At 43.0% G+C, this 15896-nt stretch overlaps 1 protein-coding gene across 3 annotated transcripts in view; it reads right to left on the bottom strand.

Moving 5' to 3' along the window:
- RAPGEF4 (Rap guanine nucleotide exchange factor 4) overlaps positions 1–15896 on the bottom strand; it is a 182544-nt gene that overhangs the window by 141631 nt on the left and 25017 nt on the right. For all 3 annotated transcript variants that reach the window (XM_081313438.1, XM_081313436.1, XM_081313437.1), the window contains exons 2-3: positions 9447–9589; positions 4512–4600 (exon numbers count right to left, since the gene is read on the bottom strand). In XM_081313438.1, coding sequence (XP_081169564.1) covers positions 4512–4600; positions 9447–9589 — 232 coding nt within the window. The remainder of the gene's footprint in view (positions 1–4511; positions 4601–9446; positions 9590–15896) is intronic.

Below are 15896 nucleotides of genomic sequence, written 5' to 3'. Positions count from 1 at the left end.
AATTTTATATATACAAAACAATTATTGAGTTATGTCAGAATTAGATACCTACCATCAGATGGGTCACAGGTCTTATATTCTAGATTTTTCAGTGTGGAAAAAGTAAAAGGGGGAAAAAACAATATATATAACCCTAAAGGAAATTTACAAGTAACGGAAGTGAACCTGGTCAATATAGCCTTTGTTTGGTCTAATTCAAGGGATCCAGACTAAGCATTTTACGGCAGGCTTCACTGAAAAATGGAATCATTATAAATGTTGGTGTTTAGAGAGTTCAAAGCATAATGTGTAGGAAGTAGAGAATAACAAAGTAGTTTTGGAAAACATATGACTTTCCAGAAGCTCAGAGACAATAATCCTAAGGCAAAAAAAATAGCACTTATTTTGGTGGGAAGGTGGAAGGGACGTCTGTGCCCACTTTCCTAGAAATTTTGATTCATCCTTGACATTTCCTTCAACTGTTCCATAAGTCTCCTCATGCTTAAGAGGTGTTTGGACAGCCTACACAGCTATTCACAATTCCTTGACGTTTGGTCAGGGAAGGGACTGGTAGGTACTGTAAGGAGCAACAGTTTACTGTTATATCTGGCATAAATATAAATGTAAACATGGGACTCCGTATGATCCAGTTCCTTAACTTTCTGCGACTGCTCATAGGTTAGTCATATTCAAGACAGAGCAGGTCTGTTTGGAAATTACTCATCAAAAGACATTTAAACTAGGAAGAGCAGTGGAAATCCTAATATAAGGTTATGGTATATGCCAGGGGTCGGCAACCTGAAAAAGCAAAAGAGCCACTGGGAACCGGTTCCATCACACATAAAAAAAGTGGGAGCCGCGTGCGTGCATCCACGCACGCGCATGCGCATAAAACAAAATGTTTTGCGCATGTGCAAAACGTTTTGTTTTTTGCGCATGCGTGTGCATGGATACACGCGCGCAGTTCCACTTTTTTTATGTGGACGCACCTGCACGCCAGCGGCAACGGGTCTCTGTGGTGATGGGTGCTGGGTTGCGGCGCCGCCTTCAGCCCGGGCGCCGCCGGAGCCACCCCGGGGACCTCCAAACTGCCGCCCGAACACCCGTTTGGAGACCTGCTGGTGCCGGTTTAGAAAGCTGCCGGAGCCACCCCCGGGACCTCCAAACTGCCGCCCGAACTCAAACGGGTGTTCGAGCGGCAGTTTGGAGGTCCCGGGGGTGGCTCCGGCAGCTTTCTAAACCGGCAACAGCAGGTCTCCAAACCGCACCTCCGCCCGAACACCAGCAGGTCTCCAAACAGGTGTTCGGGTGGAGGTGCGCGCGCACCTCCGCCCGAACACCCGTTTGGAGACCTGCTGGTGCTGCACCAGCAGGTCTCCAAACGGGTGTTCGGGCGGCAGCTTGGAGGTCCCGGGGGTGGCTCCGGCAGCTTTCTAAACCGGCACCAGCAGGTCTCCAAACCGCACCTCCGCCCGAACACCAGCAGGTCTCCAAACGGGTGTTCGGGCAGCAGTTTGGAGGTCCCGGGGGTGGCTCCGGCAGCTTTCTAAACTGGCACCAGCAGGTCTCCAAACTGCACCTCCGCCCGAACACCAGCAGGTCTCCAAACGGGTGTTCGGGCGGCAGTTTGGAGGTCCCGGGGGTGGCTCCGGCAGCTTTCTAAACCGGCACCAGCAGGTCTCCAAACCGCACCTCCGCCCGAACACCAGCAGGTCTCCAAACGGGTGTTCGGGCGGCAGTTTGGAGGTCCCGGGGGTGGCTCCGGCAGCTTTCTAAACCGGCACCAGCTGGTCTCCAAACCGCACCTCCGCCCGAACACCAGCAGGTCTCCAAACGGGTGTTCGGGCAGCAGTTTGGAGGTCCCGGGGGTGGCTCCGGCAGCTTTCTAAACCGGCACCAGCAGGTCTCCAAACCGCACCTCCGTCCGAACACCAGCAGGTCTCCAAACGGGTGTTCGGGCAGCAGTTTGGAGGTCCCGGGGGTGGCTCCGGCAGCTTTCTAAACCGGCACCAGCAGGTCTCCAAACCGCACCTCCACCCGAACACCAGCAGGTCTCCAAACGGGTGTTCGGGCGGAGGTGCGCGCGCAGCTCTCCAAACCTTTGGAGAGGTGCGCCCGCACCTCCGCCTGAACACCCGTTTGGAGACCTGCTGGTGCTGCACCAGCAGGTCTCCAAACGGGTGTTCGGGCGGCAGTTTGGAGGTGCCGGGGGTGGCTCCAGCAGCTTTCTAAACCGGCAACAGCAGGTCTCCAAACCGCACCTCCGCCCGAACACCAGCAGGTCTCCAAACAGGTGTTCGGGTGGAGGTGCGCGCGCACCTCCGCCCGAACACCCGTTTGGAGACCTGCTGGTGCTGCACCAGCAGGTCTCCAAACGGGTGTTCGGGCGGCAGCTTGGAGGTCCCGGGGGTGGCTCCGGCAGCTTTCTAAACCGGCACCAGCAGGTCTCCAAACCGCACCTCCGCCCGAACACCAGCAGGTCTCCAAACGGGTGTTCGGGCAGCAGTTTGGAGGTCCCGGGGGTGGCTCCGGCAGCTTTCTAAACTGGCACCAGCAGGTCTCCAAACTGCACCTCCGCCCGAACACCAGCAGGTCTCCAAACGGGTGTTCGGGCGGCAGTTTGGAGGTCCCGGGGGTGGCTCCGGCAGCTTTCTAAACCGGCACCAGCAGGTCTCCAAACCGCACCTCCGCCCGAACACCAGCAGGTCTCCAAACGGGTGTTCGGGCGGCAGTTTGGAGGTCCCGGGGGTGGCTCCGGCAGCTTTCTAAACCGGCACCAGCTGGTCTCCAAACCGCACCTCCGCCCGAACACCAGCAGGTCTCCAAACGGGTGTTCGGGCAGCAGTTTGGAGGTCCCGGGGGTGGCTCCGGCAGCTTTCTAAACCGGCACCAGCAGGTCTCCAAACCGCACCTCCGTCCGAACACCAGCAGGTCTCCAAACGGGTGTTCGGGCAGCAGTTTGGAGGTCCCGGGGGTGGCTCCGGCAGCTTTCTAAACCGGCACCAGCAGGTCTCCAAACCGCACCTCCACCCGAACACCAGCAGGTCTCCAAACGGGTGTTCGGGCGGAGGTGCGCGCGCAGCTCTCCAAACCTTTGGAGAGGTGCGCCCGCACCTCCGCCTGAACACCCGTTTGGAGACCTGCTGGTGCTGCACCAGCAGGTCTCCAAACGGGTGTTCGGGCGGCAGTTTGGAGGTGCCGGGGGTGGCTCCAGCAGCTTTCTAAACCGGCACCAGCAGGTCTCCAAACGGGTACTGCCGCTGCCCGTTCCGAGAGGTGCGGGCGCAGCTCTCCAAACCTTTGGAGTGGTGCGCGCGCACCTCCTCCCGTTCAGAGTGGTGCGCGCGCACCGGGCGACTGGGAGCCACAGGAGACAGCTCAAAGAGCCGCATGCGGCTCCGGAGCTGCGGGTTGCCGACCCGTGGTATATGCAAAGTCCTAACTAACTAGTTGCAAAAGAAAAGGCCCAGCTGAACAAAAAGACTTAGCTCCTTTCCTCTAAACCAGACATGTCAAACACAAGGCCACATCCGGCCCACGAAGTGGTTTCATGTGGCCTGCGAAGCCATCCTGGAAACAGTGAGGGAACAGCCCCCACTGCCTTGGCTCTGGTTCAGAGACCCTCCTTCTGCCAGAGACCCTCAGATCTGTCCCACTCCTGCCCAGGCCCCCATAGGCACCCTTGATGCGAACGATGTAGAACTGGCCATGCCCACCCAGTAGACCATATGCTCTAGCCACGCCCACCCAATAGGCCACGCCCACCTTGGCCATACCCACCCGACCCCTTGAGGGCAACCGCAATGCTGATGTGGCCCTCAATGAAATTGAGTTTGACACCCCTGCTCTAAACAGAAAAAGTGCTTCCATTCAGTGGCATTATAGTTGTGTGTACACACACAAACTCAAATGACCCAGAAAGCCCTTTGAAGGGGCCATTTACACAGTGCCTCTATGCTTCAAGCAATGGATTCACTTTTCAAATTTGACCGTATACTTGACCGAGTTCTTCTTCATAGGTGTCACACAGCCCTCATGACACTAAAATTCCAACAAGGACTTGTTAGAAAAGTAGTTTATAATAAAGGCAGAAAAATGGAAAAGAAAGTAGAGTTGCATCCTGAAAGCATGTCTGTGAATGGTGCTTGCAGAATCAGTCTCCAACTGAGTGGGTGATGAAGCTATGGGATGAAGACTTAGCCTCTTTCCTATGTGTGTCCGATGTCACAACTCATGTTCCAAAGCAGCAGACCATATACAATACCACTTTCTTCATACGTCTGCCCTGTGGACACTGCCGGTTCCTCGTTAGTAATTATGGAATAAAAGCCATGCTACATAAACAGACTTTTTGGAGTCAGGCCTGGAAAAGGAAGAGGCTAGTATTGTTCAGTCCTCTAGTTCAGTAAAACTGTTTCTCAATGTTGTACCATATTGCCGAATTAAAGGTTACAGGAACAAAATGTTTAGTAGTCTATAGGTAGGCAATATTTTCCTGAGAAAACTATAGTTCATTAGAGATGCAATTTTACCTGATGGTTGCTCGTATCAGAAACTTTAACATCCAAGGATCCTGTCAATACAGCATACCAATTTGTTCCAATATCACCTTGACGAAATACTGCCAAAAGAGAGAGGGAGATAATCAAATTCAAAGATACATTGTATTTATAGTAACTATATGATTAATATCTTAGTTATAATAACTTTTGATTAAATAAGCATATTTGCAGTAGCAGCGATTACATTTTCAAAGAGAATTTCGACATCTGCAGTTTTCAGACTGAACTATAATTCCTAATATTCTTTGGAATTTGCTAATTACATTGGTTAAAATGGGTTGGTTTATTTTTGTATTTACCTCCCATCCATGTTCAGTAAGAAACTTGATGTCATGTTTGTCAAAATGTCATCATTTTGTAAATCATATAAATTATGACAACTACATGTAGTCCTTGACTTACGACTGCAACTGAGCTCAAAATTTCCATTGTTAAGCAAGAGAGTTGTTAACAGACTTTTCCCCAATGTACAACTTTTTTTATTACAACTGTTAACTGAATCACGCGGTTGTTAAGCGAATTTGGCTTCCCCCATTGACTTTGCTTGTCAGAAGCCAGCTGGTTAGGTTACAAATGGTAGATCACATGAACCTGGCACAGTGCATCCCTTATAAATACATGCCAGTTACCGAGCAACCAAATGTTGACCACATGACCATGGAGATGATACAATGGTCATAAGTGTAAAAAACGGTAATAAGTCACTTTTCCCAGTGTTGTTATAACTTTAACAGTCATTAAATGAATGGCTGTAAGACGAGGACTACTTGTATGACAAAATTACAAAATATGCATTAGTTGCACAAAGGACATAAAATAAATAATTCCATCATTGGAGCAATGACATCATGACGTTTGACATCACTGCACCCCTGTAGATGCCCATGGATCTGCCTTTATTGCTTTCTACCCACATCATATCGTAATTAATTCCTTCATCTTGACACCCTTAAACTACTAATACTATTATGCTGCAAAATATTTTAATATAAAGAAACCCTCAGAAATGCTCCTTAGGTCTACATCATACATGATCAAAATATGGCAAGCCAGAACCTGTGGTAAAAACATTTATATTTGTAAGTCTACTTTTCATAACTGTCTTGTTTCTTCTATTCTAAAATTCATTCTGTTTCCCCAAAACCAATCAGTCCTTTGTGGACAGTACTGAGTACTCATGGGGCACTTTTTTAAATGTTTTTTCCCCCATTTGCGTGGCAATCTCTCTGCATTTCTGAAATGCATTACCCATTTCTACGACAAAAATAGATATTCGCATGAGGGCAAGGGAAGCAAAGTACGGTTTATTCCTGTCATTGCTATGGTGATTGTGAGAAGTTAAGTGAAAACTTCACACAAGCAGATTGGCAAATTGTCTTTTGTTTGTGCAGAAGCAGCTATAAAACATGAAGCTGTGCTTGGGTGGATGGAAAACATACAAGTTAATTGTGTACATCATGACTGATTACAACCTGGCATTTAAAACAGGACTTTGCAAGGCTGTTTTTAAAAAAAACAAAACAAATAAACAAAAACAAATGGTTTTTATTAAAAGATTTTACATACATAATAAGAAAAACATTCAAAGAAAAAAAAATTATTAAATGTGGGGGGGGGAAAGAAAGCAAAGAAAAAAGAGACTAAGAAAAATGAAATAGAAAAAATGAAAACAATGAAAGAGAACATACAAATAAAAGGAAATACCGAGCTTTAATATTCCTTTCAGCAGTTATACATACAATTATAATCAAAACTGTCTCTGTAAGATTACATCATAATTCCTTTCTTACTATAACCTATTCTTTCCAATCATCAAAAACATAAGTCACAAAATAGTTTTTACACAAAAAATCCCTAAGGGGTTTCCAGTCATTACTGGATGTCAATAATGACCTTTCTCTAATCAAAGAAGTCAGTTTTGCCATCTCAGAAAGTTCTGTCAGAGCTGAAGAAGCTTCTTGGATGAGAAGCAAAACATCTTCAAAGAAAAACAAGGAAGCCCAGTTGCCTCATGAAAAAAGCATCTTTAGAATAACTATGAACTGGAGGACTGAGAATCTCCATAGACATTCTGTCAATTCTGTCAACCATTCTTCTGTGGTGGGTAGTACCAAAATCTGTCCATTTTAGGTATTAGTACTCTACCAAACTCTTTTCAGCTGTCAGGAATCTTCTATTTATGTAAATAATATACATCACTTGTTGTAAAGGTTACAAACATTCATCCTCAAAATATTTATAGTAAGAGGCCAGCAGACTGTCTGGACCAGGTGCCTTTCCTGTTTTAGACTTTTTAAGAACTTCACTAACTTCCTCTATTATTATAGGTATATTCATAATGTTATCCCTGATTCTCTATAGTCTTTGGTAAATTCTATTTATATAAATACTCATCCATTTTCCAAAGAAATTTCTTGGATAATTATATAAAGTAGAATATACTATAATGAAATCCTATAGATTCTTCAATCTTCTTAATTTCTTCTCTCATGTGCTTTTTTATCTGTGCAAATCCTTCCTCCATTTCTTTTTTTAAAGCGGCCAAACTATTGGCAATTGTTTCAGATATTCTCTTGCTAAATTCCTCAAAGATTTTCTGCAAGAAACCTGAAGTAATGCCATTGTCTGCAAGATGTCCTAGTGACTGTTTCCTTCCCTTCTCCTATTTTTGCTGTTTTTCTTGTTGGTGCCATTATATTATGGCTCCAAAATAAAGTACATCAATTAACTAGGTTGAAAGTAAGAAGTCAAGCTTCTCCTTTTTTTTTTGCTGCTTTGCTTTTCTCTTTCCTTAACACTTTAGTCCCAATAAGCTTGCCATACAATAGATACAGTCACTGTTTCTGGGCCATTTATTTATTTATTTTATTTGTATCCCACCTTTATTATTTTTACAAATAATAACTCAAGGTGTCAAACATATCCAATACATCTTCCTTCTACCACTGTCCCCACAACAACCCTGTGAGGTGAATTGGGCTGAAAGAGATTGACTGGCACAAGGTCACCCAACTGGTTTTCATGGGTAAGGCGGGACTCGAACGCATGGTCTCCCACTTTCTGATCCCTTAACCACCAGACTAAACCACCAGACCAAACTCTCAAGTTAACCTTACCTTCTTATTTTGTAAAATTCATCAATTATCTACTTTCCTTAATAAAAAATAATTAACATTCCCACAAAAGTCCTGTTTGTCTACTTAATTTTATTATTTTCAAAGGTATTTTCATCAAGGTAATATTCTTTTCCTAGACTTACTGTCCCCCTTATCTATTTAAAACTTTCTTAAATCACAATCTTATTAAGCTTTTCGTGTTTAAGTCAAAATCCTTTAAGATAGGATTTTTCCCCTCTCCTTAATTCCAAAAAGAAAGCAACTCACTAAGTGTCTTATTCTTTCCTGTCAGTCAGAAGAAATAAGTTGTAAATGTATAGTTAAGTTATAAATATCCAAAAGAGTTTAAGGAAATGAACCTTGTACAAATCAAGTCTCCATAAAGGCTGCATAGCAGTTTTGAGCAAGATGGTAATCCTTCAGCTCCCCAAGCCACTCACCCTATCAGACTGCAAGCAACTTAAGGAGAACTAAGGAGAAATTTTCTGACAGTTAGAACAATTAACCAGTGCAACAACCTGCCTCCAGGAGCTGTGAATGCTCCAAAACTGGAAGTTTTTAAGAAGAGACTGGACAGCCATTTGTCTGAAATGGTATAGGGTTTCCTGCCTGAGCAGGGGGTTGGACTAGATGACCTCCAAGGTCCCTTCCAACTATTGTTGTTGTTATTATTTAGATTATATCTTCACTGGGTGCTTTAATATCTACTTTGCTTGTTAATACTATTTTTCCCCCAAAAAGTCAGATTATACATCTTTGGACAGAAAATGTAGACCCAAAACTATTTCTTCTGCAAATAAACTATAGCATTTCTGCAGTTATTCTGATCTTCTTACTGTTGTGATTTAAAATTGTGCCATAAAGGTAATGGGGGGTGGGAATGGAACGGCCACAAAAATGTACAGAGAAAAGAATTAGCACAAAAGTCTTTCCCCCGTAATGAATTTTATAAAGCCAAGATGCTTCTCCACACGAACCACTAGTTACCAGAACATCCTGAAGAAGGCATCCTATCCTGCCTCATTAGTAACTTCCAAATTGTGAGTTTTTTAGTTTTGCAGAAGTTGCAGTCATGACATTTCCCACCTGTCTTCTCTCCCTTCACTTACTCTCTCTTCCTGTCTTACACAGTAAAAATATAAAAATAAAAAGCTTGTTCTAACTGGCAAGATGAAAAAGGGGCAAATTGGAGGAGAAATAGAGATCGGAGACCCAATGACAACAATAAGAGTCAGCTGTATCTGTTTCATGATAAGACAAGTTGTTAACTTCCATCCTAGAAGCTTGCATGAAAATTCATCTAGGATAGGTAGGTAATTAACACACCAGTAATTTGATCCATTTAAATAATAAACCAACTAATATTTAAGCTCTTTTCATACTACAATCTAGCAGTGTTAAGGTTATAACTTTTTTGGTCTCAGATTAATAAACAAATATAATTACAGTATCATAGTAATTATAAATAATTATTTGAAATATTTATACATACTATAACTTATAACTAATAACAGAAATAATAAATGGCTAATGGATTACATATAGAAATGAGTACATGAACTAATTTCATAAGAAAGATAATTTTATCCCTGCTCTAAAGAACATTTCCCATTAAAAACATTAAAATTAAGATATTTCACATTAAAAATATTGATATTCAAAAGTTAAACATTAAAACATAAAAAGGATTTCACATTATAAACACTGAACATTGAAAAAAGAAGAAACTTTGATTTGATTCCTGGTTTACTCTCCTACATTATTTTAATCTTTAAAAAAAAAACCTTACATGTAACACCCTTTTCCAAGTTTTCATAATAGCCACAGAGACATATTTGCTGGAGAAGATTGGGATGAAATTTCTCAAAAGCTTTTACTTCTTTTAGGCGAGTAAATATAATATCCACATCTTCACTCGAACGCTCCAAAGGTCTGCAAAATAGGAATGACATTGGTTTATCCTCTTTCACTTTTTGAGTCACAATATATTCAAAGATGATGATACTGTACTTTAGGATTAAAACCAAACTGTGAGCTAAACAAAGGTAAAATACAGAAGTCAAAATTGCAAGCAGCTAAAGCCAGCCAAAATCCTAAATATAATCAACCGCCGTAACAGCAACAAACAGCCTAACCTTGATTGTAAATCTTTCTCTTAGAAAATTAGGATCATCTTTAAAAAATATTTTGTCTCACTGGAATTAGAACATTAGAATTCTGTAATAGCTCAGTGACTCCCCAAAGCATATTTTTAGGTGTCTCTTGTGAAAAGATGATAAATGATACAGTGGCAATTCCCAGTATTACATATTTTAATATACATTGCTGTGAGACAGCCTGCATGATTTCATGGTTAGAAAGGATTAGGACTGTCAATTAGGATTTCAAATCCAACTCATGGAAGCTCACTGGATAATTTTGTGCCAATACCCTTGTCTCAGCTCAATCTATTTGACCGAAATACTGTGGGCACAGAACTGGAGGAAGGGCCTACTGTGTATATTATCTAGAGCTCCTGGAGGAAGCAGCTAATAAATAAACTGTGCAGGTTAAATGAAATAAAGAACTAAGTATTCAATGACTGTGAGCCCTTGAGCTACTCTTTTGAAATCAGGCTTAAATTACTGTAGTATTTTTCTATTCAGATAGAAAAAAAATACTACTTAGTACAATAAGGACAAGGAAACCAAGTCAGCCATGAAACAAGTATCATAAAGATGACTGACATTATAGCTGACAAGAAGGGGAAACATGGAAATGGAAATCTTCCATTTTCTGCGGCTTTAGTGGCTTGGAAGAACTTTGTGCTGTCTCTTTCTCCTTTTCCCCATTCTTGGTAATCCTGGCTTGTAGAGTTGTTAAAATGTAGGTAAAACAATGGTATCCTCTCCAGTATATATATCCTTTATAAAAAGTCTTTGACTAATATAAAAAGTCAAACGAGGGTTAAAACAGATTTAAAAATGGGTTAAAAATAGGTTAAAAATGGGTTAAAAGTAGGTTAAAATGCAGTGCTAAAAAGGGTTAAAAAGTTAAAAGAAAAAAAAGAAAGCTTTTACTTTTGGAGGAGCTCTTTACAGCGTTTGCTGCCTGTCCACATCACCAAATTTTAATTAATGACTCCAAAATTGTGAGTTAAGCACTGGGTTCATATGTGTCTCTCTCTCCTCACAGCTAATCAATTTTTTTTAGTCAGTGGGTCAATCAGTCAATTTATTTTGGTCACTAACAATTATTTTTATTTGTTTAAATTTAGAGCATTGACAATAGCTAAAATTCAAAAATTAACCAAATATAACAAAAGTAGTTAAAACCACTGTTAAAACTAACTCAAAGAGAAAAGGCCTGGCTGAAGAGGAAGGTCATATAGACCAGGGCTTTTGAACCAGTGGCACGGGTACCACCTGTGGTACATTGGCACCTGGCAGTTGGTACGCGGCTATCCTAGAAAAGTGGTAGTGGGGGAGGGGAAGGAGCTGAACTGGTGGCAGCACCGCACAAGCCTGAGCGAGAGACGGCTGGAGCTGCAGGGCTGTCAGGGCTCAGAAGAAACGCCGATCAGCTGGAATGTTGCAGCATCTCCAGGGTCTTATGATTTACATTCAGATGCTTGGCAATTGATTCATATTTATGACAGTCACAGTGTCCCAGGGTCATGTGAAGTGACCAGAACCTGCTGCACTCACCCAGCAGACGGGGGGGAAAAAAATAAAAACCAAACACCCCCCACCCCACCCCCGCTGCCAATCCTCAACAGAAATGCTCACAACAATGAAAACCTCGGACAGGAGGAAGAGCGCCGCTGAGTGGGCAGGCAGGTGTCTTGCTCAGCTGTGGCTTGGGGGGTACTTTTTTCAGTGCCATTGTAACTTTGAACAGTCACTAAGCGAACTATTGTAAGTCGAGGACTACCTGTACTTCATCACTTTTTCCCCTTTTTTTTGGTCATCAAGGTTTTGACACCTTGCTAGGCGACTGGTGGTACTCGGATGTTGCCATATCCTAAAAGTGGTACAATGGGTGAAAAGGTTGAAAAGCCCTGGTATAGTAGGTTTTTTCCCCCAAAAAGTGAAATTCCTAGGAAGTGAATTCTACAACATGGGAACAACCTAGGAGAAAACTACATTCCATACATCTGGGAAAGAGAGATAGGAAAATAAGAAGGCCTGCTGATCAGACAGATTCACCCTAAAATAGTCTGATCGTCTCCTAAATGTAATGCCGTTTGTCAAGAATACACACACACACACACACACACACACACACACACATTGCAGTAAAAAAGCAGAACGGAATATGAGATCTAAGAAAAGCCAATTGTCAGTGAAAGTATGAAAGCAAGCCAGCATATTCGAAGAAGCACAAAGAAAAAAAAGAGAAAACTCTTTCTGTTGCTACACTTCATTTGCTCACAAGTATCTGTCTGTTCCTGAACTTGATTCCAATAAAATGTTCCATAAATACTATATATACCACTCTGATTAATTTTTACTTGTTTTGCCAGTAATCGTTGCCATTTTTTCCCCTAATCTTCATTAAAATAATGTAAGAAATTAATCAAAACCCTCAATTTTTTAAAAAATTTGGGATTCAGAAAACCAAATGTATTTTCCTTTAGGTCAGCGGCTCCCAACCTTTTTTTTTTTTTTTTAATTCCATTTATATCCCGCCCTTCTCCGAAGACTCAGGGCGGCTTCCAAGCTTAGCAGTAGCCTTCATTCTATGTATATGCCTGCTTCCCTAGAGCCCTTCTGATATATTCTCGCACCCTTTAGAAAAGTTCGAAATAACGGCAACTAATTATGCACATACACTATAATTTTGAAAACCCAAGTTTTTACACCCCCTGGAATATCGTCTCGCACCCCCGGTTGGGAACCCCTGCTTTAGGTCAAGTAAAATCTAGAATTTCAAGTTCTGCCTAATTTGGAGAAGATTCTGATTTATTTATTTATATTTAGATTTATTTCTAAATCAAACTTTTTATCCATCCGTCTGTTATTCCCAATCTCTGATGATGGTGGTGATGGTGAAGCCTCCCAAACTGGTTTAAAAGCCCTGCAGAACCCAAATGATGGCATATACGTCGAACAGAACAGAATAGAATAGAATAGAATAGAATAGAATAGAATAGAATAGAATAGAATAGAATAGAATAGAATAGAATAGAATAGAATAGAATAGAATATCTTTATTGTCACTGTGTATCTCACAACAAAATTAAGTGCTGTCCACAGTGCACACTACACACAAGTAAAAGCCACAAGTATAAACATACATTATATACACGCATCCTTCACATTCTATTCACCATTGTGCTACCCCTAATGTTGCACTCCAATGTTGCACTATACAGTGGTATTTAATATGGTTACAGCTCTGGGATAAAAACGATTTTTCAGCCTATTTGTCTTTGTTTTTATTATCCTGTACTGTCTGCCAGTTGATAATAGTTCAAAAAAAGAATGTCCGGGATGAGATGAGTCTTTGAGAATCTTTTGAGCTTTCCTAAAACCGCGGGAACTGTACAGTTCGTCCACAGGGGGGAGGAGAGGGCAGCCAGTAATCCTCTGGGTGATGGTAATTACCCTCTGGAGCGCTTTCCTATCTGCTGCTGTGGAATTGGCAAATCACACACAAAGGATCCTTATAAAAGCATTTTTTTATTGTGGATAATCTTGTCATAAATCAATCTAGCTATTTTTTTCAGCATCTAAAATTCAATTATAAGATAACTATCTATGCAGAAAGAACTAACAGAATCAGAGGAGAAAAGACCGTGCAAATAGTCCTGAACTGATAACTATTTGTTTAGCGACTGTTCAAAGTTACAACGGCACTGAAAAAAGTGCCTTACAACTGTTCCTAGTGCTTAAGACCATCATTGCAGCATCCTCATGGCCACATGATCAAAATTTTGTTGCATGGCAACCATCATGTATTTACCATGCAGCGTCCCAGAGTCATGTGACTGCCATTTGTGACCTTCCCAGACAGTTTCCGACAAGCAAAGTGAATGGAGAAAGCCAGATTCACTTAACAACCATAGCATTACCTTAACATCTGCAGTAATTCATTTAACAACCATGGCAAAAATATCATAAAATCAGCACAACTTACTTAACAATGGCCTTGCTTAGCAATAGAAAATCTTATTCTTGGGGTGATAAGTTAAGGCCTACTTGTAAGTCAAACCTATCCGTGATCAGAAAGATAAGGAGAGCTTCTGGCCTTAAAATTCTATCCCTCCCTTGACGTTTATTCTAATATAACATTTCGATATCACCTGATCATCTTTTCTATGTCAAAACTTTGATGTTTGAAAAAAACAACTCCACCCTATTTCTTTCATCAGTTTGAGGTTCCATACCAGAAGTTCTGAGAAGTTCTTGGTACTCGTAAATCGTGAGTGGTAGTCATCAGTGCCAGCTGCATGGGAACTTTTTTTTTAAAGTTATTCACAAAGAGTATTATTTGGCAGATGAGTATACTCCCCCCACCTTTGCAGTAATTATGCAGGAATTTGTATCATTTGATCCAACCTCCGGAATGTTCCCATCGCAAGGATCGCAGAAGCGAAATTCCTTTCCTTTTCAAATGAAATGTGCAAAAAGCAGTAGAGTAAGCCATAAAGAAATCTACAAATCTGTCTCTGCACCCCAGTTTTAGCTAAAGTATTGATATCAACAGGTTTCTACAAACAGTGTCTGCAAAAGGAGAACAGGTTGGGCCACGTTAATTCCACCCAATTCAAACACTGTATATGAAAAACACATGGCCCAAATTTTCAAAGTGCCCTGCAAACGTCTTGAGCGTGCAGTACAAGTAGTCCTCGACTTACAACAGTTTATTTAGTGACTATTCAAAATTACAACGGCACTGATGAAAGTAACCGTTATGACCAATTTTCACACGAGCACTGCAGCATCCCTGCGGTCACATGATCCAAATTCAAAAGCTTGGCAACTGGCTCATATTTATGACGACTGCAGTATCCCAGGGTCATGTGAACAGCTTTTGCGATCTTCTGACAAGCAAAGTCCATGGGGAAGCCAAATTCACTTAACAACCATGTTACTAAGTGAGCACTTGCAATGATTCACTTAACAACTGTGGCAAGAAATGTCGTAAAATGGGGCAAAGCTCACTTAAGAAATACCTCACTTAGCAACATAAATTTTGGCCCAACTATGGTCATAAGTCAAGGACCACCTGTATTGAGGTTGAGATAGCAATTGGTCCAAAAGGAACCAGTGAGCTGCATGAGAGAGTAGGAATATGAACTTAGGTCTCCCGAAGTCCAACATCATCATCATCATCCCTTAGCCCGCGAGAGATCACCGTCCCTCAGATGGTCGGGTGTGAGTCTCTCCTACTGAGATACGGCCCGGGGGCGCAGTTGGGCCTGCTGCTGGCATACCTACCACCTAATCGTGCAGCGGCAGCCCTGCCCGAGCTACTCGATGTCCTCTCAGGGTTGGTGGTTGAATTCCCAAGACTCATGGTCTTGGGCGACTTTAACCTACCGTCCTTGGGAGGATCGTCCGATCTGGCTCGGGAGTTCATGGCTTCCATGGCGGCCATGGACCTGTCGCAAATAATTTCTGGACCGACTCATGAGAGAGGCCACACCCCAGACTTGGTGTTCTTATCTGGACGGTGGCGCGATGATATCGGTGGGGGTGCCACGACTATTATGCCCCTGTCATGGACCGATCATCACCTCGTGCGGCTAGACTTCCCCTTTGCCACCCCCCGCCGTGGGTGCGCGGTGCCAACCAGATGGTACCGCCCTAGGCGCCTAATGGACCCTGATAGGTTCCAGGCAGCGCTTGGGGACGCACATGCACTCCCTGCTCACAGCTCGACGGATGCCTTAGTGGAAGCCTGGGAGAAGGCAGCCACGGAGGCTCTGGACCGAGTTGTACCCTTGCGGCCTCTGACCCGGTGCAGATCCCAGCGAGCCCCATGGTTCACCGCGGAGCTCCAGGAAATGAAGCGTCGGAGACGGGGCCTAGAGAGCCGTTGGAGATCCAGTCGATCCGAATCCGACCGATTGCGATTAAGAATCCTCACCAGGTCTTATCTCGCTGCGATAAGGGTGGCAAAATCCAACTACTTTTCCACCCTCATCGCGTCCGCAGATAATCGCCCGGCTGCCTTGTTCAGGGTGACTCGCTCCCTACTGAACCAAGAGGTGAGGGAGGAACCCTTGCAGGGTCGAGCCGAGGAATTCGGT

Source organism: Vipera berus (assembly GCF_964194415.1).
Source record: "Vipera berus genome assembly, chromosome: 1".
NCBI classification, from domain to species: Eukaryota; Metazoa; Chordata; class Lepidosauria; order Squamata; family Viperidae; genus Vipera; species Vipera berus.
The sequence above is the reverse complement of the archived record's forward strand: the minus strand, read 5'-3'. Positions and strand labels throughout refer to the sequence as shown.